Consider the following 23,640-nt stretch of genomic DNA (forward strand, 5'->3'; position numbering starts at 1 on the left):
GGCGGCACGGAGCTGGGTTCTGGCGGTGCTGACCTGGATTCTGGCGGCACTGAGCTGGACTCTGGCGGCGCTGAACTGGACTCTGGCGGCACGGAGCTGGGTTCTGGCGGCACTGAGCTGGACTCTGGCGGCACTGAGCTGGACTCCGGCGTCTCTTCAGCTGGAGGCTCCTGCTCTCTGGCTTCAGTCCCTTCAGTGTCTCCCTGCAGCTCTCCTCCCTCCTCCAGGTCCAAACTCGCCTTCCCGTCCTCCCGCTCTCTGCTTTCCATCTCTTCTCCTTCTCGGCTCAGTTCCTCCGCGTCCTCGCCCTCTCGCCCGCCTTTCTCCGTCCTCTTGGCCGGCGGCTCTCCCACCTGGCGCGTGGTGTGTCTCCGGCACCTCTTGCTCCTGAAGGCGGCGGCCTGCTGCGGGTCTGCGGACCTGGAGACCTCGGGCTGGCCTCCGTGCTTGGAGCTCACAGTCAGCAGCCACGGCTCGGCGTGCTCCATCAGCACCCAGCGCACGCCCAGGCTGCCCACACGCACCGCCAGGCCCTCTTCCTCCAAGTCCTGAGGAAGAAACAGGAAGGAGCACCGTGAGAAAAAAAGAAATTGCTGGCCAAAGCAATTTAAAAAAAAAACAAAACAAAACAAGAGTCCGATCATAATAACTAGGAATGCACGGATACCAGGGTTCAACAATAAACGCAATAAGTGACCTTCGATTGAGTGATGCTAAAGGAAATACCTTCAGGTACTGCTGCAGGCTCCGGCTGCGTCCACACTCTTGCTCCTCCAGGTGCGTGTGTGTCTGGCAGAGGTCACGCTCGTCAACACCAACTTCTCCCGCTGCATCTAAAACCCCCCTGAGCTGAGCAAACGCCCCCAGGTCCTGGGAGGTGTAGCCCCTCTGCTCAACCAGGCGCAGCTCACACCTGCCGGCGCCGGGCGGAGACGAGCGGGCCGAGTGGACGGAGGAGAGGTGGGAGGGGAGCAGCGAAGGCCCACAGCCAAACAAGTCAACCGAGGAATCTGAGATTGAATAAAACAGAGAGAAATTATCATTTTAAAGGTCGAGTGTGGAATATTTGGATTTGTTTTTTTTTTTAAGAATAAACAGCAACATCAAGTGGTTACATTTTAGATTGCAGCGCTCTTTCACTTATGCCCCCTTAGGGACTCTGCACCTTCCCTCTCCCGAGTTTGCCAGTGAGCTACGGTGGCTTGTGAGCACAAACCTGGACACCTCGTCCACCTTCTTCTTTGTTTTGTCATTTGAAGACGCGAGCATTAACTCTAAATACGAGACGCGCTGTCAGGCAGCTGGATTGTCCACACCGGGCTTCCTTTAGAAATATGACGGCGCGAGATGGCAGCTAACTGGCGAGCAAGGCCTTGATATTCCCGGCGAGCAGTGACACCTACCCTCCACAGGGAAGAGCTGGTGAGCAGGTTTGCTGCGCAGCTGCACCTTCATGATGCAGGAGTCCACCACGATGTTATCGGTGGTGTTCAGGCCGAGTCGATTGACTAGACAACAGGAGAAGAGCGGCACACAGTCATTTCACACTTGATCACATCATTAATGAGACCTGCGCATCATCACCCAGCGACTCAAACTGTTAAAATGTCATTTATGGTGGTAACATTGTCTCTCTAAGGAAGGGTTCGACAGTGTGACAGCACCGATGCCAGGGGAGCAGTATCCTCGCATCATCAGGTACTTGGTGTGCGATGCCTGATGCGCCTTCACTTCCATTTTCTTCCTGCCCTCGCAGTCCTCGTTGTCGTCCTCGTCCTCGTCGTCTTCCTCCAGCGCTGCCATACTGAACGACCATGACAATTAGAACACTTTCACAATTGCAGCGCATGTTGCACCAAACGGTCACGGATTTTTAGCACTGTTCATGTCTGATAAGCAGAAAACTGTTGGCCTTAAAATAAACAACCCCAAATTCAATGCAGAGCACAAAGCCCACACTGGATTACTCAAGTGAAAATTGAATAAAATATATTTTATCAATAATTTTGATATGAAAACCATTTTTTTTTGACAAACGAAATACACTGCAATAAAACAAGATATGTACCCGTGTTATCACTTGTGTTATTTGGGGAGAAAATGAGGAAAAAAACAAAGGGATGCACCGTTACCAGCGTGTGGTATCGGCGCCAATAACAGCGTGTGGTATCGGCACCGATACCGGGGTTGGGTAATCTACTCGTACTCATAAAATATGTGCCGATAGCGGTGATATATGTATGTTTATGACAATTTTGTTAAATTTGTGTTTGTACTGCAGTAGAACTTGTGACTCTCATCCTGTTGTAGAAAAACACGCTGAGGAATGTTGTTCAAATAACTGAACACCTGTGGAAAAATCCCCCCCCCAAAAAATCAAAGCAATTCTATCATGTGTAAGAGCCTCATCAAGTACTCAGCATCAGTATCTGTAAGTAGCGAAATGCAAATACTACTCGTACTCTACTGGTATTGGTGCATCCCTCGAGAAGAGCGCAACAGAGCCACGGTCTACATGAGCTCACCTCTTGACCACCTCGGTGTCCACCAGGTTGCTGTCCACCAGCACGATCTGCTTGGGGATGGAGATGTAGACACTCAGCAGTCCCAGGGAGAAGAGGCCGAGCGAGATCCCGCAGGCTCCGCCCGGAGAATCCAGCGTGAACGCCATCATGTCCGACGTGTCTGGAGGTTCTTCGGCAGCTCCGGGTGCTGCGTTCGAGGAACCTCTGGCGGGACGAGCGTTTCTCTGATCCGCGTCAGGCGGGGGTTCGTCTGGTGCGGCGGTGCCGCCACCCTCTGGGTTCTCCCGGTCCGTTTCCACTTTCTTCTGACGCTCATCTCCTTCCTGGTCGGGACAGCGATCAGTTCGCTCGTCCTCTTTTCCTTGGCTTGGTTTTTTAGTTCTTTCGTTTTTGGCTGCAATCAGCTCCTCCCCACTTTTGGACCTGGTGTCGGTTTCCTGGTGGAAGACGGTGATGGGCCTGTCGCCCTCCGACCTGCCCTCAACCAGACTCTTCAGGAAGTGGAAGCAGTCGTTGAAGAGTGAGTGGGGAAAGCGTGTGGAGAACCACCTGTTGGGTGGGACAGTAGTGGAGGAGTCACTTCAATGGTCAATACAGACAACAGGCTCGAAACTTTAGTTTAGGTAGAGGTGACAAAAGTACTCACATTCTGAGTAAAAGTATGGATACTAGTGTAAAAAAAATATACTTTGGTAAAAGTAAAAGCATCGAAGCAAATCCTTTACTCAAGTAAAAGTAAGAAAGTACAGGTTCAGAAGATTGTACTTATAATATATATATATATATACATATATATACATACATATTTATACATATGAAATAAAACTGTAATATAAACTGTAATAAAACTGTACTCTAGCCGAGGGTGGGTACCTGTAGTAGGACTGGGACAGCTGGTAGGACATGGGCAGGATGGGCAAGGCTCGGTTCTTTTTCGGCCCAAACAGGTGATTGACGCGCCGGCGGTTGACCAGACCCCTCGTCCTGATGTGGACAAACACCTTGCAGAGCAGCTCCTGGTTGTAATTGCTGTACAACTGGAAGGTCTGAGGGGGAGGAGAGGTCCAAGTCAAGCTCAATATGACACACTGCACCTTGAATGTTATCTTCTGCGAGCAACAAAGCAAAGCAGACACTGGAAATTGAAAGCTGTCACTACCTGAAAGGACCGGGAGTACTTCATCTGGTTGTTGGTCATGGCCAAAGTGCTCTGGATCAGGTTGTCCAACACGATAGCGTGAATGTCCTCGGTGCTGCAGTGGGCGCACGACAAATGAGCAAACTTGATATTGGCGTGTGAGGAGCGAGCGTGGCGAGAAATAGGACAGCGTGCACTCACCTGTTGAGGACATCCTTGTACGGCGCGTCCCTTCCACTGTGTATCGCCGAAACCCGGAACCTACAACGCACACAAGTGCAGAGGTTTGGAAAGAAGATAACGGCGATATTTTCTCATATCTCCTCATTTTCCAAGCTGCTGTTCTTACCGCGCAAAGAGCTGCTGCTTGGTGTCCGGGAGCATTTTGTCGAGGGGGCCGAGAGAGGCGCTGAACTTCTGTCGGAGCAGCGCAACGTACTTGGAGAAAGCTTTCACACAATCCTGAAACACACCCGGAAGATTTTTACCAACAGCTTCAAGGGGGGAGAGAAAAAAAAGACACACAGAAATGAATGAAAGTGAACACGCGCGCACCTCGGGGTTGTCCTGGTTGGTGGGCTTGCTCTCCTCCAACACCTTCATCAGAGCTTTGTCCTCGTGCACCTCAGCCAGACTGACTCTGCAAGAAGAAGAAGAAGAAGAAGAAGAAGAAGAAGAAGAAGAAGAAGAAGAAGAAGAAGATTTTCTTTGATTTTTACAATCACACTTTATTTACAAAAAGACTGAAAATTATGCACCTTTTACTGAAAAATATGAAAAAAAAAAATCAATCAATAATAAAAAAAAATAATAATAATAATGAACAAAGAAAAACAAAACCAAGCCAAAGAAAAACAAAACACGATCAAAAAAAAAGTATGAACGTGTTCATATTTATTCAAATGCAGCAGCAGCAGCAGCAGCAGCAGCAGCAGCAGCGGATGAATAAAAGTGAAAGTCTTTGCTGAGAGGCCTCCACCTGGATGAAGAACTACCTGTAGTTGAGAAGCGTCTGAGGGTTTTTGAGGATGTATCGGGTGCGACGTCCGACAGCCAGAGACGTTTTGTCCATGGAGATCTCAAACTCTGCGTGGAGCAGGTCTCTTATCACGCAGAAGGGGATAAACGGCCTTTTCAACTGGAACACAGGAACAAACCACTCTATGCTTTAGTGTAAACACACACACACACACACACACGATGTTGCAGTGCAAAAGTCAGGTTGGTAAGCACTGGTAAATGATACAATGTATTTGTGGTATTTGTGTTGTCAATATCTAGTATTTAAAGTGATGGTTGGTCCAATCATAATTAAATCATTGTAATAATATAGTATACTAATCAGAACATACACTAACGCGACACTAACGCACAACATTGCAAGCTGTGGATATTCACTTGTTTCTTAAAAAAAGGCATTTCTGCACTAGAAGTGACACTCAAAATGATTCTATTTGGACAGTAGAGGGCAGTATTAACCAGGTGTGTTCTGCTCATGATGTAATAGACAAGCGATGTGTGCTGTGTTTGTGTGTGTGTGTGTGTACCTTGCTGTTGAGGAGGTGTGAGGCCACCCGGCAGAGCATCATCAGTGAGTCCTCCTGAACGGACCAGTAGACTCTCTGTCTGGTCATCATCTTCAGAGCCCTGTGGTCGGCCTCGTCGTGAGCCACGCTGCGCTTTTTCACTTCTTTGGCCAGAGAACAAACTCAAAGTGAAACAATGGAAAAGAAAATACACACCGTGCTTTATTTTTTTTTTTTTTTTTTCTCGGTGAGCAGAACTTTTGTGCATACCTTTCCTCTTCTTACGAGGGGCCTTAACAACCTCCTTTTTGCTCCTCTTCCTTTTCATTCCCTTCCCTCCAACCACCCGCTGGTTTCTAGAAGCAGGTTCCACAGTGAACTGGTCAAAAAAAAAAAAAAAAAAAAAAAAAAAAAAAAGATTAATCCACAAAGCACATGCAGGCTGGTTGGGCAAACTCCCACCGACCCTCGAGCACCCTGGACGGACTATCAGCCGCATCCAACCAGGGAGGCCGAGGAGCGCGATCCCCTATGATTACCGCCCACCCTCTGGTCCCACTTCTTGAAAGCAGGAACCACCACCCGGGTCAGGACACGAAGGAGGTGTTGCGTTAAGCAATGTGGCAATACCTGAATATTTTGTCCTTTCAGGGGCTGTTTGGCAGTCACATAATGAAGCGATGTGCTTCCCCCTGTTCAACACACACATACACACATACGTACATTATTGGTTAGCATCACCGCAGTAACACAAACAGGTTGTTGAACATCATGGAAGACGACGGCCTCCGTTTTTAATATTCACTCAAAAAAGGAATTTTTAAAAACAGAAATTTACCTCTACTTTTTTTTTTTTTTTTTTTTATCACCGTCACATTCAAAGAACGTCTGCTGTAGAGTAAAACTGATCATGTGACTTTCTCGACCAATCACATGTAAGTTCCCGCATATCAATGACACGACTGCCGCTCTCTTCCCGTGGTCAAGGCCAAATAAACAGGTGTGATAGGAGGTACCTGTGCGCTACACAACCTGTTGACCCATTGAGTGACCTGATGCGGGAAGAGTCAGTGAGACTGACTGTGATTCTATCCACCACGGCAGCTGCAAGCAGCGACTCACCGGCTTTGAGCGCCAACTGCAGGGCATTTTTACTCAACAGGCTCTTCAGTCGGATCTTCGTCTCATTGGCTGCCAAACCGCTCGGGGTCTGCAAAGTCAAACAGGTTTTCCATGGGCGACTACAGTACACATGTGCACGGACGCATATACGTCGACAAGCCACGCCCCCATGTTCAGTTTGGATGAACATGGAACGTTCAAAAGACTATTTTGTGTGGACTCCAGTTGTGTGTTTATTATTTTTGTGTGATAATAATTATATATAATTAATTACTATACAGTACTACCCAGAAAATTAGAATAACCATGAGAAGCTTGTTGTGTTTGCCCATGTGTGAACTCTTCTGAGCCAAACCAACACAGACTTTTTAAAGGCTCAGCACCCTTTTGCAGGTGTTTTGGATTCTTTGGACTCTTTAAAGCTACAAAACTGAAGCTTTTCACAGTTTTCTGAGTTTGTGGGTTAGTGGTTTTAATAAGCTGAAAATCTTAATCAGCAAAGTTACAACAGGGAACTGCTTGAGATGTCAATTTGCGTGGAATGGCTCAATAAAATTTGTTGCTTTCATCTTTGATGTTAAATTGCCAAAATAAAACAACTTTTATTCTCATTTTTCGGGTACTACCTGTATAAATGCATAATGTACGTATTGGATCGGGGACTTCCGATCAGCGATCTAATAAAACCTGCTGAATCCCATCCCTAGCTCACAGACCTACCGTCCTGCAGGACAGCAGGTGACTGGTCCAAAACCAGTTCCGCTTTAGATGAGCAAAAAACTTGGAGTCCAGGCCTCCTGCTCCTTTACCATCTCCTGGCACCGAGCCGTCATCGCACACCTCTTCACTGCCCCTGTGTGTTCACATGCACATACAGGAGTGTAACTTAAACACCAGCGTGTAATTGAGGATACTTTGATCATTATTTATTATCTCAGTTCTTATCCATGCCTCTACCAGGTGTTTCAATCCCTAGGTGATAATACGGCAGCGTGAACGTCTTCAATCTCACTTGGAATAATAAATAAAGGTCTGATCTAGAGCTGTCTGTCCCTGCTCTATGCAACGTACATCCTTTACATTCAACACACTGCGTCTCGTCTGTAAGAAATCCAAACAGACTGAGTTTTAGAAAAATAAATGAATGGAAAAAGAAGACATAGCTGGAATGGATCGCATTGACAGTTTGCAGACGTTTAAAATGAGTTCCCATTTGTCACACAACACAGATTAAGAAAGCAAAGTAAAGTAAAAAAATAAAAAAATAAATAAAAATCACAACATTTCCCTGAAAAATACGAGGCAAAAAAAAAGAGAGAAAAAACCCAAACAACTATAGAAAATAACATACATTCGGATGAAGCCATAATAAATCGGACTTCTTATATTCTGGGATGATGTTAAAAGAGCAGAAATAATTTTCATTATTCAACAGACAGTTTTCATACTGCATTTTGACTTGCATTTACACCCTCTTCAGCTTAAGATAAAATAATATAAGATAATCCTTTGAGTCCCACAGTGGGGGAAATTCCAGCCCCTCCAGCAGCAAAGTGGATAGCAACACACATTAATATAATATGAAATAGTCTCAGTGTGTTCCCCGCTACAAACAACTTGTCTTTCTGCTAATTCGCGGCGTGTCGCCGTGCTCTACCAAAGTTCTTTGTTGCAAAAGAATCTCCGCTCACTTACTGCAGCAGGTGCGAAAGGCCAACAAACACGATGCGTCCGTCGGGAAACGAAGGACCCTTCTCCTCATCCGAGGCATCTCTCTTATGACGGATCACCCCTGGAAATAGCACCAAAGAAGGTCATCCTCAACACTCACATCGGTGTGTGTGTGTGTGTGTGTGTGTGTGTGTGTGTGTGTGTGTGTGTGCGGGCGCTTGCACATACCCAGAGGTGTGTTGAGCACGACGCACATCAGGTCAAACCAGTAGTTTTCCACATCCTCAGCAGTGTTGAATGTGTAGTGGCGCCGTTCAAAGGGCTTGTCAGCTGACTCTGTGACCAGCCAGTAGTGAGGCTCCGCATTGGTGGTGTCCACGATGCTGATGTTGCGCTTCACGTACACAAACACCTGCGTGGGAAAACACCAAAGGGGGGGGGGGACTGGTGATGTCAACGCCAACGTGCTGACTTGGGATCAGCGGTTGTCTACTTTATGCGACGGCGTCTCAACTTCCTGAGACTCCTTGAATGGTGCTGCTGTCCACTCTGTCCACATGGTGGCGATGAAGCACTCTGTGGTTCATTCATTATGCACAGCATCATGGTTTACACTCCAGGCTCTTCAAAGCAGCCGGCTGCTCGTGTGTCACGATGAATTTTGCACACTTGGAATTCTCTCAGTCACTTTCAATGAGACATTTTGGAAATGGTTTTCTTTCAACACTAAAATGCTCCCAAACTTGCTCAGCACATCCTGACTCATTTCCCTGCACTCATGATGGTGGCAGAGCATTCGCAATCATTACGTCATCAAACTGGTTGTAATGGAGTTTGACTGCAGGAATGAGTCGGCGCTTGAACTGATTGAGTTGTGATTTAGCAGCGGTGAAATGCAGACATTAACTTTGCCCCCAACCCCTGGCCGCTCCGCTCCACTCCACTCCTCATCCCTTCTTCTTCCCTTATTTCTTTTTTTATTTCTTTTAGTAAAGGTTTTAAGCCCAAGTTGTGGTTGCTTTTTTTTTGTTTGTGTGTATTTATTTAATATATTGGTTGGTTTTAGTTGTGGGTGGGCTGGTTTTATTTTGGTACTTGAGTTGAGGGTACTGTATTAATGTTGCTGCTGTGGCAATTTAATTTCCTGTAAAGGATTAATAAAGTACCTTTATTTTTCTTTTAATTTTTATTATTTAAATTCTTTTTCTGTTCATTTATTTATTTATTTACCCCCACACCCCCCCAGTATTAGTATGTTAATTTATATTCTCTTTATCTATAGATGTACATATTTCTTATATGTATATTATGCAAGTATGTTCATTCTCGACAACACTGATGTATGGCTATTTTTGACACGCTGGTACTCATTATTTATAACATTATTATTATTTATTTATTTATTTTTTTTTTGCTTTAATGTTATATGTATGTTGATTTCTAATTATCCTTGTGGGGCTGACAGCGTGCGTAGTGGGAGGGTGGGTTTGTTCAGGATTTATTTTACAGCTGTTACTCTCATTTACAGACTGTTTTGTCTAACCGCTAAAATGCTGCAATAAAATATATATATTTTTTAAAAATAAATAAATAAAAAATAAGGATTAATAAAGTACATCAAATCAAAATCAACAGACCTGGTCTTTCTCCTTGAACTTCTTCACGGGACCAAAGTGCAGGAGGCCCATGTACACCAACTTCTGCAGGTTCTCGTGAAACGCAAAGATGTATTTCCTGGCCACAGAAACGAGACCGACGGTTGAAAAACCAACGCAAAAGTGACCGCCGGCGTTTGGCGGACAGGAAACGGCTGAGTTGAAGGGACAAAAAAGGTCAGCAGTCACCGTTTGAAGAGCAGCTGTCTTTTGACTCTGGACGGCAGGTTCCTGATCAGGTGGTGCTGCTTCACAGGGTCGTTGAGGTATTCCTCCAGTCCATCCACCTGGGGACACAAGCCAGGAAATGTCCTCCAAAACGCAACCACCTTACGTCCCGATTGGTGCCACACGCTACCGACCAACACAACCGACACTTATTTCATCCAACACGAGAATTGGTGCCAGCCCTGAAGGCAACAGATGGGGGGCTCGGAACCTCAACGGCAGCTTTTTAGCTAGCAGGCGAGTTGTGTGCTCACCTTGTAGTTGACCTGTGTGAACTGGATGAAGACCGACAGAGGCAGGCAGAGGAGCACGTCACTGACCATCGCCCAGCCGCTGCCAAAGTCTTTGTGGACGCGGACAGGAGGGACGAATCTCTTCCACGAGTCTTCATCCACGTGCACTGGCGGACGGCCGGAGGCAGGCGACATCACAGGAGACGCAATCAACCAATATATAGTAGATTTTTTATTTAGATACTTATATATATAGAAATAATATACACATATACGCATATATGCTTCCATATACAGTATCTTTATATACAGTGGTCCCTGGTTTATCGCGGGGGATACGTTCTAAAAATAACCCGCGATAGATGAAATCCGCCATGTACTCAGCTTTATTTTATTTATTTTTTTTACAATTATTCGACATGTTTTAAGCATTAAAACCCCCTAACCACACATTAACCAGCCATTAACATTTTCTCACATTTCTCTCTTATTTAAACACTCTCAAAGTTCAAACTCTCGCTATTTAAAAAAAAAATGAGTACAATATTAGTAAATGAAACCAAAGATCAAAACCCCAAAGCCCAAAAGTTTTTAAAAAATTTAATTTTAATGATCAATCTACAAGGTTCGACACGTAACGACTAATTAACAGCAACTCCCGCGTACTGCACAGCTCCTCTGACAGTGAAGACGCCGTCAGAGGCGACAAACATGAACATTAATGTAAATCTGGCTCGCCGAACGCATTCTGTACTGTACAGGAGACACTGCACGGAGGAGATTGATTGACAGTGGTGTAGTAAAGTACAGTCCTTTAGCCAATCAGGACGCAGAACACGTGCGGTTCTCCCTTAGCCAATCAGGACACCGAACACAATAACGTTTTGTATAATGCGCGTTCAAACTATACGCTGTAAAAAAAAAAAAAAAAAAGCATGCAAAATTACACACAAAAAAAAAAAATCTGTGAAACAGCGAGGCTGCGAAAGGTGAACCGAGTTATAGTGAGGGACCACTGCATATATATCTATATATTTACATACATAGTAAAAGTTCTCACCAGTGTTCTTGGCCTCGGAGTCGTCGTGTTGCGAGTCGTCCTTCTCTCCTTTCTCCTCCTCCTCCTCCTGGTCGTCAGCAGGTGATTTGGTATCCAACTCTGACTGAGTGCAGTCGGCAGCTGGCGAGGCAACAGAGGCACTGGCAGGGTCACCACTGCTGTGTGGACCGTCTTCAGGTCCAGCGCTGGACTGGCAGTCGGCAGGGTCGGGTTTTTGCGATTGGCCGTACACGAGGTACCAGAGGAAGGAGTGGACGACACGCAGCCGAGGCATCTTGGGCTGGAAACCCATCCTCTTCCCAAGGCCACGAACTGCAAACAAAGGAAAAACACACGGGGGGCTTTCATTAGCTTTCAATAGGCTGGATTTCAGGCTATTGATGTAAAAGACAAAAGTAAACTTTGGTCCTTGGGAGCAGAGCGCAGGGTCATCGCACACACAGCTTTGTATCTTTCTTGAAGTTAACGAATTACTGACGCGTCAAACTACACGGTGAGGGAGCCATCAAAGCCCTGCGGCTCAACGTGCAAATAACAACAGTAAAGAAAAATGGCCGGTCAAGTCAGTATGTATCTAGAAACATTGAATGGCTCCTATTAATGTTGCTAAAGTTGCTCCCAGTTAGCTGCCATCTTGCACCACCACATTTCTAAGGAAGCCTGGTGTGGACAATCCAGCTGCCTGACGATGTGATTAATAATTAGGGTGGACGCTGCAACAAAGAAGAAGGTGGACGAGGTGTCCAGGTTTGTGCTCGCAGGCCACCGTAGTTCACTGGCAAGCTCGGGACAGGGGGGAGAGAGTGGAGGACGCTCCAATCTGAAATGTAACCACTTGATGTCGCTGTTTCTTCTTCAAAATCTCCAGATATTACACACTTAACTTCTCTCTTCTCAAATCCAAGCAGGTCACGACTCGACTCAACTACCATTCAATCAGCTGATTGGCTCAAAACTGATCCTGCCAGGGCTCCTCTATGGCAACGAGTCTTTATGTTTTCAATGTGTGATTATACTGAAGCTGAACGCAACCTGCTTTGGGAATGAACTCGTCCTTGTGTTTCCGGCTTGCTTCCTTTCCACCGGTTTTGCTCTTCTGGCCCGTGGCATCACTGGAGGTCATCATCAGTTTCCTCTCCCTGGCTTTCTCCTCCGCTTGCTGCACACTGGGGGGGGGGTGGGGGGGGGGGGGCAGAGGGGTAAAAAAAAACACATTGCGTACGTCTTGAATCGTGGATTGAGCGTGTGAATAGTTGGCTAGTGAGAGGGTCGGGACAGTGGAGCGGAGGAGAATATCTACAAGCTAACAAGAGGTGTGCAGTGGTTTAGCGAAGAAGAAACTTTTCTCTGACGTCTTCAGAACGCTTGATGGTTGTTTGTGCTCACCGGATGGCGGTGTAAGAGCTGGAGATTCTGAAGCGGATCTGCTCAATGGCTTGGGTCACTCTCTCATCATTAGGGTGAACGGATGGATGCACAACCAGGTCAACCTGCAAGGCAGAAGAACGCGAAATAACCCACAGGTGAGCGGTAGAGAGAAAGACTCAAATTTTAATGTCTGAATTTTTGTCTGTAAGGTTCAACAGCAGTGTGAATATACCTGTGATATTTTACGTTGAAAACAGCTAAATGCTTTTCGTGTCATTATTTTGATATATTTGTTTAAAAACACTGTCAGAGTACAACAGCCTAACACAGGTGTGAAGATTTAAGCAAGTTAAGGTAAACAGAAGCCCAAAATAGGCGGTGACTAATGATAGAGATAACCAATAGATTGGTCGACGGCAACAATAATCCTCAGCTGCAGCCCTTAAACAGTAGCAGTTACCTTCTTTGTGACCCCATCCTGTACGACAGTGGTAGAGTAGAGCTTCAGCAAACCCTCTCTGGACAGGCAATGGATGAGTCGTAAGATTGTCTTCTTACAACACTTTGCATTGAATCCGTCCTGTTTCTCGTCATCGTTGATCATCTTCTGCAGCCTTTGGGGGGGGGATAAAAAAAATCGATATGCTCAGAAAAAGTCGTCGTGCTAAAAGTGTAATTTGCAATTTATTATCGACGATCAAGACCAACTGACTGGAAAAGGCCATCTATGATTTTAAAGTTGTGGACGGCCTCGACGATCAGGTTCTTCCTCCTCAGCAGGCGATAGGTCTCGTGAGTCCTCTCGCAGGCATTCCTGTGCTTCTGCATTTTGGCGTTCTGAAGAAGACAAAGGTGAGAAGTGAGCAGTCCGCGGAGAACCCAGGGCAGAGGAGAGCCGAGCGGACCTTCCGCACCCACCTTTGGCTTGAAAATATCTTTGACCTCCACGATGTTGTTGCGTGGGCCCACAGCCGGTGCTTCACTCGGAGGCAAACAGCTGCCAGGAGTCGCTGCGACGTCGTCCTCCGGCCTCACTGAAGCTCCTCCTGGTTGAGACAGCAAGACAAACACAAAGCACTGAGCTTCCACCGCATCTTTCCCACAGCGAGACGGAAACTCTGTGACGGAGGGGCTGGGGCTGCAGCGGATGGATGGGAGTGTTTTGGTGAGCCGCCTCATAGGAGGAGAAACACAAGGTAGTACCCGAAAAATGAGAATATCAAGTAAAAGTTGTTTTATTTTGGCAGTTTAACATAAAAGATGAACGCAACACATTTTATTGAGCCATTCCACGCAAATTGACGTCTCAAGCAGTTCCTTGTTGTAACTTTGCTGATTAAGATTTTCATAAAGATTTGACTTTATGGAACATTCTAATTGTCTGAGTTTTTAAATTTGAGGTTTTTTTTTAAGCGGCAAGACCTGATCAGCAAAATCCAAAGAAATAAAAACTTGAAATATATTGATTTGCATATTATTCCTTTATGTCACATTCCTATTCCTATATGTCACATTCACCTTTTAAGTTGAATTGCAGAAATACTACAACCTTTTCAGGACATTCTAATTTTCTGTGTAGTACCTGTGTATGATGGGATACGAAGAAAACGTGTTTGGATTTAAATTGAAAATGAGCAAAAGCAATAGAATAAAATCTCCTTGAAGTCCTTTTTGATGAGGCGACTCTTAAAACACTGGAAATGAAATGAATGAAATACAGCTTGTTCTTGTACTAACACTCACTTGTATTTGAAAGCGCTGAGAGTTGTATTACTCATCAAAATTAGGAAAATACTTTCAAAAGATTTCTGCTTCTCGAAGAAATCATATAAAACAGATGGGAGTGATTTCAGATTGCTGATTATACACGCGACATAAGTAGCAGCACAGTGTACGTTGGGTCTTGCCACAAAGACAAGCTGCTGCGACAGAGTTTCAAAGTGAATCATGATCAGCAGCTGGAGACGATGTGAGCGACCATCAAGCTTCCTTACCTGCTGCCTCACTGCTTGTTGCTGGATGAGGTGCCGTGCTCGGGGATTCAGGACCCGCTGGGGGTTTCAGAACACAAGAGTTTCAAAGTGTAGCACAAGACCATGACAAACACGACAACCAGTCTAAACTTTGGACCAAACCTTCTCATGCAATTATTTATTTATTTATTTATTTATTTACAACTTCCTACACTGCAGATAGACACTGAAGACATGAAATATATGAGGAAGGCTATTTTGAAGAATTTCAATATAAAAAAATTTGAGTTATTTGACACTTTTATTGTTTCCTCCATAATTCCATGTGCGTTCATACGTAGTTTTGATGCATTCAGTGAGAAACTGCAATGTCAATAATAGTCATGAGAATGAAAGGAGAGACATTCAATTCAGAGGCCGAGTCCAAACTGCTGACTGGCAGTGTAGCAGGGAGAAAATATCATTTCTTGCAATGAAAGAAGGGAACCTACAGTGAGCGGGATGCACGCCGGGGTTCTCAGCTCCACTCTGTGCTGTTCCTTTCTTCTCCACCGTGCGACTGCGGTTCCCTCCCGCCTCATTCAAGCCTTCGTGAGCTCCGGTCACGCCCTTCACACTGACAACAGGACCGGCCTCCTTCCCGCCTTTGGTTCCTTTTCTACCATTTGAATTCTGCCTTTTCTTTGCTGCAGTTTTGCTGTTCTGCTTTGCCGCCGGCGCCGAGGCGGACGGCGTCGGCGGCACGGTGTCGGACGTCAGCGGTGCAGACGAGCAGAGTCGCTTGTTGCGTTCCTGCTCCTTGACAAACAGCTGGAGTCGATCGCTCACGCCCACAAACCTGCGGAGGGAACATTCAGCGCAGTGCAGTTAACACACACCGTGGAGCGACAGCTTGGAAGTCGGCCGCCAAGCTTTGCAGAATACACACTTGTGGCTGATGAATTTTGTGGTCCTCTGTCGGCCCACGTCCTCCATGAATCCCTGCGGGGTTGCAGACGGAACACAAAATAACACAAAGGAAATACGTCAGCAGAACAGAAGCGGCTTCCCGGCCAGCAACCCAACGTTTCAAAACCGCAAATAACCTCGATCATCACCACTTGTGAATGTGTTCACTCACTGTAGAGTACACAGTGCTTCTGTTCAATTTGACTGACATGATTGCATTAACTGATCGTGTCGCTTCCAAAGTGCTTGACTGATGGAAACCATCAGCAGGATTCATGTGAGCAAATACCATAGCAGTGATGCTGAACGTGAGGGGTTGTGGGACCACTTTACAGTGTGTTTGACCTCAACAAAAAAAAAAGTAAAAATCACAAATATAAGATTTAATTTATTTTTTTTAAGTTTTTAGTTTTTATTACAAAGTATTTATTGCTCTCTGCTTGCACCCCTGCACAGTAGGTGGCAGTAAAGACCTGTCATACTAAGTGACAGCTACCATTTCACAGCATGGAAGAAGGTCTACAAAGTTTGTTTTAACATGCTAACTGAGCAACACAAGCATTTTTCCAAAAACAATTTGATGTTTAGTGAAACGTATTAATCTGCTGGACAGACTGGGACTCTGTCCAGCAGAACTGGAGGTTCTGGTGGCAAGAAATCCAGACACGATTGTGCAGTTTCCCAATTTGGGAATCAATAAAGTACGTCTTCTATGGACCTTTAGCTCACCTTGATCAGACCGGCCCTCTCCAGTCTTCGGCAAATCATGCGAGATTCCAGTTTTCCTACATTCATTCTGAGCCCGATGCCACTCTGAGGGATTCCCTTCGAACCACAGGCTAAAACTGCAACACAGACAGGATCATTTGGAGTGGGACAACGCAGCATTTCCACAGGTCACCTCCAGCATGGCAAATTTGATGACCGCTGAAGAAGCAAACGCTCAAGTACAGTACAGTACCGATGTGATAGGCCTGCGAGAGGACGTCATGCTCCATGATTCGACCCACTGGAGGAATAGCTCGTCCCTCTCCCGTGTAGTCTTCATCATCTTCGTCGTCATCGTCGTCATCATCAACGCTCTTCTTTGCGTAGGGCTTTAACAGTTTGACGCATCGCACTTGCACCTTGCTTCCTGCAGTGATGTAGAGCCTTCATTAGGCAGGTCAAACATAGCAATATTGCAAAGCAAAAAAAAAAAAAAAGATCAACACTATATTATTTACATGTTGTATTAAATCAATATACTGTATTATGATGAACTATACTAGACTAAACTTTACCACATACAGGTACTACCCAGAAAATGAGAATATCCTGAAAAAGGTTGTTGTGTTTCTGCAATTCAACTTAAAAGGTGAATGTGACATATTATATAAAGGAATAATATGCAAATCGATATATTTCAAGTTTTTATTTCTTTGGATTTTGCTGATCAGGTCTTGCAGCTTAAAAAAAAAAAAAACTCAAATTCAAAAACTCAGAAAATTAGTTTGTGGGTTTGTGGTTTTAATAAGCTGAAAATCTTAATCAGCAAAGTTACAACAAGGAACTGCTTGAGACGTCAATTTGTATCAAAGTGTCAAAGTGGAATGGCTCAATAAAATGTGTTGCTTTCATCTTTGATGTTAAATTGCCAAAATAAAACAACTTTTACTGGATATTCTCATTTTTCGGGTACTCCCTGTATTAAATGGAAAAGGAAAAACTTGCATTTTTTTAAAAAATGTATTTCACTGTAATTTGTCTGTTACCTTTTTTGGTGAGGCAGGGTCCCGCGCTTGGATCCAAGTCCTCAAGAGGGCGGTGGAAAACCTCAATCAATTTGGCAGATTGCATGTACTGAAGGGCACGTTTCAAGGAATGTTCATTCACATTCTGGGGGTGAGGGGGGGGGAGAAAAAAAAAAACCCTGTCACCTCAAACAGGAAAACACTGAAGCAAAACAACACAAGCTGGTGCAGAGACACTTACTATTTGTTCTTTGAGCAAGATCACGGTTGTAAATTGACCAGGTGACTCTTGGAGGAGGTTGGAGATGTATTCCATCAATAGATCATACTTTGACCTCCTGAAAGAGAAGACCTGGGCTTATTTTCCTGACTCCACAGTCAGTTAGTTAAGACAGTTTGAGCTGGGATTTAGACTTCTTATAAATCAGCTGCTTATAAACATTAATTTGTATTAATTAATATTCATATTATTATTTGTAGCCACTATGGTCATTTCTGTAAAGTGTCCTTAGAAGTGACCTTTAAAAAAAAAATCTGTGTTCTTTGAGATGAAATTGTTCATTAGATCGCTTAATTGACCTTCTAGAACAATAGCACTGCATGTAAATGAATGGTAAATGGTAAATGGACTGCACTTCTACAGCACCTTCACGGTAGCCCAAAGCGCTTTACAATGGCCTCTCATTCACTCTCTCACACACACACACACACACACACACACACACACACACACACACACACACACACACACACACACACACACACACACACACACACACACACCAGTGGGTGGCTGCTGCCACGCAAGGAGCTGCCAGCCCCACTGGGATTGGGGTCACTTAGGGTTCAGTGTCTTGCCCAAGGACACTTCGACATGTGGACAGTTGGGAGGAGGGATTTGAACCGCCAACCCTTCCATCATTAATGGACTGAGCCACAGCTGCCAAAATGAATTCTGTTACGGCGTCCAAACCACAAACAAACCTGTTGACATGGAAGCGTTTCAGCTGCAGGAGAATGGAATGCTGCTGCTGGCCCGACTTGACTCGTGTGCAATGGGACTGCATGCTGATGAGTCCGTGTTTGACCAGGGATTTCCTCAGGTAATGCAACTTTCGAGCGTCGATCCTGCAGGAAATGACACAACGTATTGAAAAGGAGCTGTGACACCACGTGGCCAGAAGGTGATGGTGAGCCTTCGCACTTGAAGCTCTGCCCGTGCAGATCTTTCTGAAGCTCTCCTTGCCACCGAGCCCGGCCGACTTTCTCCAGCACGCAGTAGGACTCGTGCGTCAGCGTCAAGTCAGGGTCGCTCTCGCCGCCAATCAGGCTCCTGAAGCGCAGCCGCTGAGAGGCCACGATGACGAGCTTTCGGCCGTATCTGCAGAGGTACAGGTTAGAAATCAGAGTGTGGGGGGGGGGAATAACACGGTGAAATCAGTGGAGAAATGCGCTAAGCCTTTCTATGAAGGCCTGGTCTATAATGCATCATGAGAACATTCATAAGACATTATAAAGCATTTACAAGGCTTTATACAAGTTGTTTTATAATCATGTATGGCAACTTATATCAAGGTCCATAAAGTATTGTAAGTGGTGTACATAATGCATTATAAACTTAACGCTTCCACACCAAAGTGTATGAAAAGAAGAATGTGAAGTCCTGGGTTACACAGCACATTATAACTTCAGCCAGTTATAAAGAGTCAAAGAACTGCTCTGACGTGTAATGAATGCTTAGTTTGTGAAATGGAATAATTCCTTATAAACGTCAATGATGTGCTGTAGGATGACTTCAAGAGCTCTAAGTAAAGTGACGACACCATATAAGGTTATTAGCAATGAAACAGCCTGTTCTTCTTTCATACACTTTGGTGTGGAAGTGTTAAGTTTATAATGCATTATGTACACCACTAATCACCACCAGGACACCAGTAATCTACATTTAAATTGACACAATATTCAAAGTTCAGCAGATTTCAGACTTGAAATCTCTGCTGCCTTGCAAAGGTTAACATACAGGTACTAGCCAGAAAATGAGAATCTCCTGAAAAGGTTGTTGCGTTTCTGCAATTAAACTTAAAAGGTGAATGTGACATATTATATAAAGGAATAATATGCAAATCAATATATTTCAAGTTTTTATTTTTTCTTTGGATTTTGCTGATCAGGTCTTGCAGCTTAAAAAAAAAAAAAAAAAAAACTCAAATTTTATAATAATAATTTTATAATCATTTTCTGAGTTTGTGGGTTTGTGGTTTTAATAAGCTGAAAATCTTAATCAGCAAAGTTACAACAAGGAACTGCTTGAGACGTCAATTTGCGTGGAATGGCTCAATAAAATGTGTTGCTTTCATCTTTAATGTTAAATTGCCAAAATAAAACAACTTTTACTTGATATTCTCATTTTTCGGGCGGTACCTGTACGTATGAAACTGAAGCCAACATGACAAACCTTTCAATGGCCTCTCGCAGGTTGACCAAAGTGGTGAGCGATGTGGAACGGACATGTTTAGTGATGTCCGTCCTCCGTTTGTACAGTGCACAGGAGCCTTGTATCCCAGCCTTGTTTTCCACAATATCTATTGGGTAGATGTCCTTTGGTGGTACAAAGTTGTGTTTTATTTCGATGCCTGTTTCCGGATCGACATCTTCGAACCTAATGCAGAGCGCAAGTCAGGGCGTTAAATATCAGATCGCAAACAGCCAGGTAGCACAACCTCACAAAGCCACAAGGGTTTGCTTCCATTTTCCCCACAGACAAATTTGTAATAGCGGCCGCTCAAGTTCCAGAGAAAACATAGTTTCCTCAAGTTAAATATTCCTTCAACCCTCTATGGCCATTTCTTATTAGATATATAGATTTATTATTAACAAACTAAAGGTCCAGTTCACAAGATAAAAAAAAAGAAAGAAGGCATACAGACAAACAAGCAACCAACAAAATATATATAGAAGAAAGAAAAACAAGAAAAAGAGGACACAGCACGGGGTCGTCTAGTGACCCCCATTTCAAAGGCACTTACACCAGCGCTTCCAGAACTGTGACGTGCAGCGTGTGGCACTGTACCCAATGTTAGTCAGGCCCCAGACAATCTGACTGTCAGAAGTATTTAGTCGACTGATGACCTTCAACATCATAATCCTAAAAAAATAAATCACCACCAGCCAAAAGTTTGGACACATACTGCACTTCTGATTGAATGATTTTCTTTCATTTTCATGACTATTTATTTACATTGTAGATTGTCACTCAAAGGCATCAAACCTATGAATGAACACATGTGGAATATGGGTTAAACCAGAAAGTGTGAAATACAGTGACTCCAACAAGTTTTATATTTCTGATGATCTAGGACAACCACTCTTCATATAAAATATATATAACGTAACATAGTTGGGTGTCATCAACATATCTTGCTCCTATCCAGGTACTACCCAGAAAATTAGAATATCCTGAAAAGGTTGTTGTATTTCTGCAATTCAACTTAAATATATTTCAAGTTTTTATTACTTTGGATTTTGCTGATCAGGTCTTGCAGCTTAAAAAAAAAAAAAAAAACTCAAATTTTATAATAATTTTCTGAGTTTGTGGGTTTGTGGTTTTAATAAGCTGAAAATCTCAATCAGCAAAGTTACAACAAGGAACTGCTTGATACGTCAATTTGCGTGGAATGGCTCAATAGAATGTGTTGCTTTCATCTTTGACGTTAAATTGCCAAAATAAAACAACTTTTACTTGATATTCTAAAAAAAAAAAAATGTTTTATTTTCTCCCATGAATCAAAACATATCTTGCTCATATATTTGATGTCTTCAGTGTGTATCTGCACTGTAGAAAGTAGTGACGATAAAATACGAAACAGGTGTGTCCACACTTTGGACCGGTAGTGTACATCTCACGAGACATGCAACACACAACTTTTGGGAAATGCTGCAGACAATTTTTTGATCTAACGAGGCCAATTTCTTCTCGTATGCCGTATAGCAGTGTACTTCACGGTCGGCATGTGTTTGATATCAACACAACTTCTTGGTGGGTACAGTTTGAGGACCGTATTCAAGAGCACGAAGAGCTCACCTGTCAAACAGCAAGACATCCTCTCTCTCGTGAGGCTGCTCGTAGAACTTGAGTTCGGTGTTGCCGATGAGTGACTTCCAGAGGAACTCCTTGGTGGGCTCGTCGAGCTGCAAGGGGAAGCTGGGCTGTCGGCTTTCCAGTCGTATCCACAGCGAAGGAACAGTGATGCCGTCCAGTCCTTCCAGCGCCACTTCATCCTCGACGATACTCAGTGGATCCATGTCCTGCCGCACTGGCGGCTACCTAGCATGTTAGCTCAACAAACTCTAAATGGCTCGCTGATAAACACGCCGACTGTACGAGCAGTTTGAGTATCACACTAGATTAGCACGTAGAAAACACTTGTGGTCTGTGACTCATTCGAGAAGCTAAGCTCATCATCGTTTTTTTTTTTTTTAAGAAACCGTGCCCAATATTATTGTCTTGCGTTGACTTGCTGCTTTTACAACCGCACTGTACTCGGTGACAAAATGAACTACCTCCACCTAGAGGATGGGAGTGTCTATTGCAAGATTTGGGTTTACTTTACCGTCACCGGAACATTTCATGCCAAAGCACTCGTTTGTTTCCGCTCGTTTCCCCTTTGAAAGGACAATTTATAATCCAAAATGCCTCCAGACAAATCAGCACATTGACAGCAGAATAATTCAAACTCAACACACTCAGAGAGTTGTGTGTTACAAACTTTGTGGGCCGACCAATCAAGTCTTACAACAGATATATAGGCACAGTATCCTCCCTCATCATGCGCTGGATGAAGGTGTGCAGATTGAATCAAGCGGTCTCATTAATTAATTACATCAAGCCTGTTTGATCCAATGACATTAAAATAAAAGGCCTGGCCAAAACCTATAGAGCAACACAACAACTCCCCACCCGACTCCTGCATGCATTTGTTAATCCAGTTCATTTTGACTGGATTACCAAATGCATGCACCAGATGTAACAACTGTAAACTTTAAAAGCAGGAGTGGATGATTTTCACCAGAATGCTTTGATAATCCCCAGACAATTAAATTGATTTAAACTGTGAAGTTGCGTAGTTTGTGATGATGTAGCTTCCTTAACTGCATAGAAGTGTTGGAGCAGCTGTAACAGGCAGCCATGCATCTCAACACACGGACTGCTAGTAGGTAATACTTGTATTGTAACTGCTGTACTGACCTTCATGTTCTGAATCCACGTCTTGATGCAGAACTGTTCATTTGATGCACAAAGCTATTAAAGCCTGTGCCGAGTTGCAAAGCCGACACTAGAATATTAGGGTCAATGGCAGGGGATAATGTCGCGACTGTTGGCGCCGAGACGTTGACGTTCAAAAATGAAAGTGAAGAATACTTTATTCAACATCTTTATTATGAAGTACCTTTTTTTTTTTTTAAAAGAAATGTACAAGTGAAACCAGCACAATGACATCTTGGCGTTTACTTTAGGAAAACAAAAACACCATGGACATGTGGTGCAGGTCTGATGACATAAGAAATGGTAATGTACATATTTACAGTAGTGATTCTATCGCAACAGAAACAAGCGAGCATGGCTGCGGTTTAAAAAAAACAAAAAAATAAAACAAAACAAAACAAAATAAAACCAGGGCCGATGGAAAACAAACAGCATGAGTTGGTTTCATCGATATTTCCAAAAGATAACATGATAAAGGCACTATGTTTCACACAAACTGACAACACAAAAGATGCAGTTATTGGTTTTTGTCCATGAAATAATCGCTAAAATCAACTCTCACCAGAAGTTGTCATTCAAATGTCTGTGGGCGTTATAACAAAAAAAAAGAGAAAGTAATCATAACAGAGGGCCACAAAATTAAAAACAATAGATAATAATAATAATAATAATTAAAGTCATTAGGAAAATATTCCTCATAAAGAACATGCTTGGTGATTATTAAATTACATTTTTCATAAACAAATACATATCTAAATTTCAAATTTCATATTAAAGGCATAGCAGGTCCAAGCGGGAACAAATGTGTTTGCAGATCCTACGTTTCCCTTACTGGGCACAGCGACAAACCCAGGACTAATGGATTTTTCAAACATTCCGGCAAGATATTTGCTTAAAAAAAAAACAAAAAAAAAAAACAACCTCCTGTTTGACGGACACATTCAAGAAACTACCAGCGCAGCGATGACAAAATACGCACGTCCACCGGGGCGACCAGTTTTGACCTTCAAGCGCGGTGAACCGAGCGACCCAACGATAGATAATTCTGGCAGAATGCAACGCAAATCTGAAGGCCAAAACTACATTCAGCAGCAGCAGCGGCGTTCTGGAGCTGTGCGAGCCATCGCTGCTCGGCCGTTCACATCGATATGCTGACACGGACGTTCCGCTGCACTGAGCTGAGCTGAGCTGAGGTGT

General features: G+C 44.0%; 1 protein-coding gene across 1 annotated transcript in view; it reads right to left on the bottom strand.

Moving 5' to 3' along the window:
* Nucleotides 1-21,721, bottom strand: part of gtf3c1 (general transcription factor IIIC subunit 1) — a 25,000-nt gene extending 3,279 nt beyond the window's left edge. Inside the window, exons 1-38 of the mRNA XM_076013219.1 lie at nucleotides 21,262-21,721; nucleotides 19,636-19,839; nucleotides 18,385-18,561; nucleotides 18,165-18,308; nucleotides 17,422-17,518; nucleotides 17,202-17,325; nucleotides 16,409-16,582; nucleotides 16,177-16,292; nucleotides 15,428-15,480; nucleotides 14,991-15,337; nucleotides 14,521-14,577; nucleotides 13,445-13,572; nucleotides 13,239-13,363; nucleotides 12,987-13,140; nucleotides 12,545-12,648; nucleotides 12,191-12,324; nucleotides 11,159-11,470; nucleotides 10,120-10,265; nucleotides 9,827-9,924; nucleotides 9,620-9,716; nucleotides 8,211-8,394; nucleotides 8,007-8,103; nucleotides 7,032-7,164; nucleotides 6,312-6,399; nucleotides 5,820-5,881; nucleotides 5,460-5,568; nucleotides 5,211-5,353; nucleotides 4,659-4,801; nucleotides 4,219-4,303; nucleotides 4,013-4,125; nucleotides 3,865-3,924; nucleotides 3,685-3,778; nucleotides 3,399-3,571; nucleotides 2,526-3,074; nucleotides 1,665-1,804; nucleotides 1,404-1,508; nucleotides 727-1,010; nucleotides 1-548 (exon numbers count right to left, since the gene is read on the bottom strand). The exon at nucleotides 1-548 is cut by the window's left edge and continues 150 nt beyond it. Of these exons, the coding sequence (XP_075869334.1) occupies nucleotides 1-548; nucleotides 727-1,010; nucleotides 1,404-1,508; nucleotides 1,665-1,804; nucleotides 2,526-3,074; nucleotides 3,399-3,571; nucleotides 3,685-3,778; nucleotides 3,865-3,924; nucleotides 4,013-4,125; nucleotides 4,219-4,303; nucleotides 4,659-4,801; nucleotides 5,211-5,353; nucleotides 5,460-5,568; nucleotides 5,820-5,881; nucleotides 6,312-6,399; nucleotides 7,032-7,164; nucleotides 8,007-8,103; nucleotides 8,211-8,394; nucleotides 9,620-9,716; nucleotides 9,827-9,924; nucleotides 10,120-10,265; nucleotides 11,159-11,470; nucleotides 12,191-12,324; nucleotides 12,545-12,648; nucleotides 12,987-13,140; nucleotides 13,239-13,363; nucleotides 13,445-13,572; nucleotides 14,521-14,577; nucleotides 14,991-15,337; nucleotides 15,428-15,480; nucleotides 16,177-16,292; nucleotides 16,409-16,582; nucleotides 17,202-17,325; nucleotides 17,422-17,518; nucleotides 18,165-18,308; nucleotides 18,385-18,561; nucleotides 19,636-19,839; nucleotides 21,262-21,482 (6,122 nt within the window). The 5' untranslated portion in view covers nucleotides 21,483-21,721. The remainder of the gene's footprint in view (nucleotides 549-726; nucleotides 1,011-1,403; nucleotides 1,509-1,664; nucleotides 1,805-2,525; nucleotides 3,075-3,398; nucleotides 3,572-3,684; nucleotides 3,779-3,864; nucleotides 3,925-4,012; nucleotides 4,126-4,218; nucleotides 4,304-4,658; nucleotides 4,802-5,210; nucleotides 5,354-5,459; nucleotides 5,569-5,819; nucleotides 5,882-6,311; nucleotides 6,400-7,031; nucleotides 7,165-8,006; nucleotides 8,104-8,210; nucleotides 8,395-9,619; nucleotides 9,717-9,826; nucleotides 9,925-10,119; nucleotides 10,266-11,158; nucleotides 11,471-12,190; nucleotides 12,325-12,544; nucleotides 12,649-12,986; nucleotides 13,141-13,238; nucleotides 13,364-13,444; nucleotides 13,573-14,520; nucleotides 14,578-14,990; nucleotides 15,338-15,427; nucleotides 15,481-16,176; nucleotides 16,293-16,408; nucleotides 16,583-17,201; nucleotides 17,326-17,421; nucleotides 17,519-18,164; nucleotides 18,309-18,384; nucleotides 18,562-19,635; nucleotides 19,840-21,261) is intronic.
* Nucleotides 21,722-23,640: the final 1,919 nt, after the last annotated feature.

This window comes from Nelusetta ayraudi, unplaced genomic scaffold (assembly GCF_046127955.1).
Source record: "Nelusetta ayraudi isolate G7.1 ecotype Tasmania unplaced genomic scaffold, CSIRO-AGI_Nayr_v1 ptg000006l, whole genome shotgun sequence".
Lineage (NCBI taxonomy): Eukaryota > Metazoa > Chordata > Actinopteri > Tetraodontiformes > Monacanthidae > Nelusetta > Nelusetta ayraudi.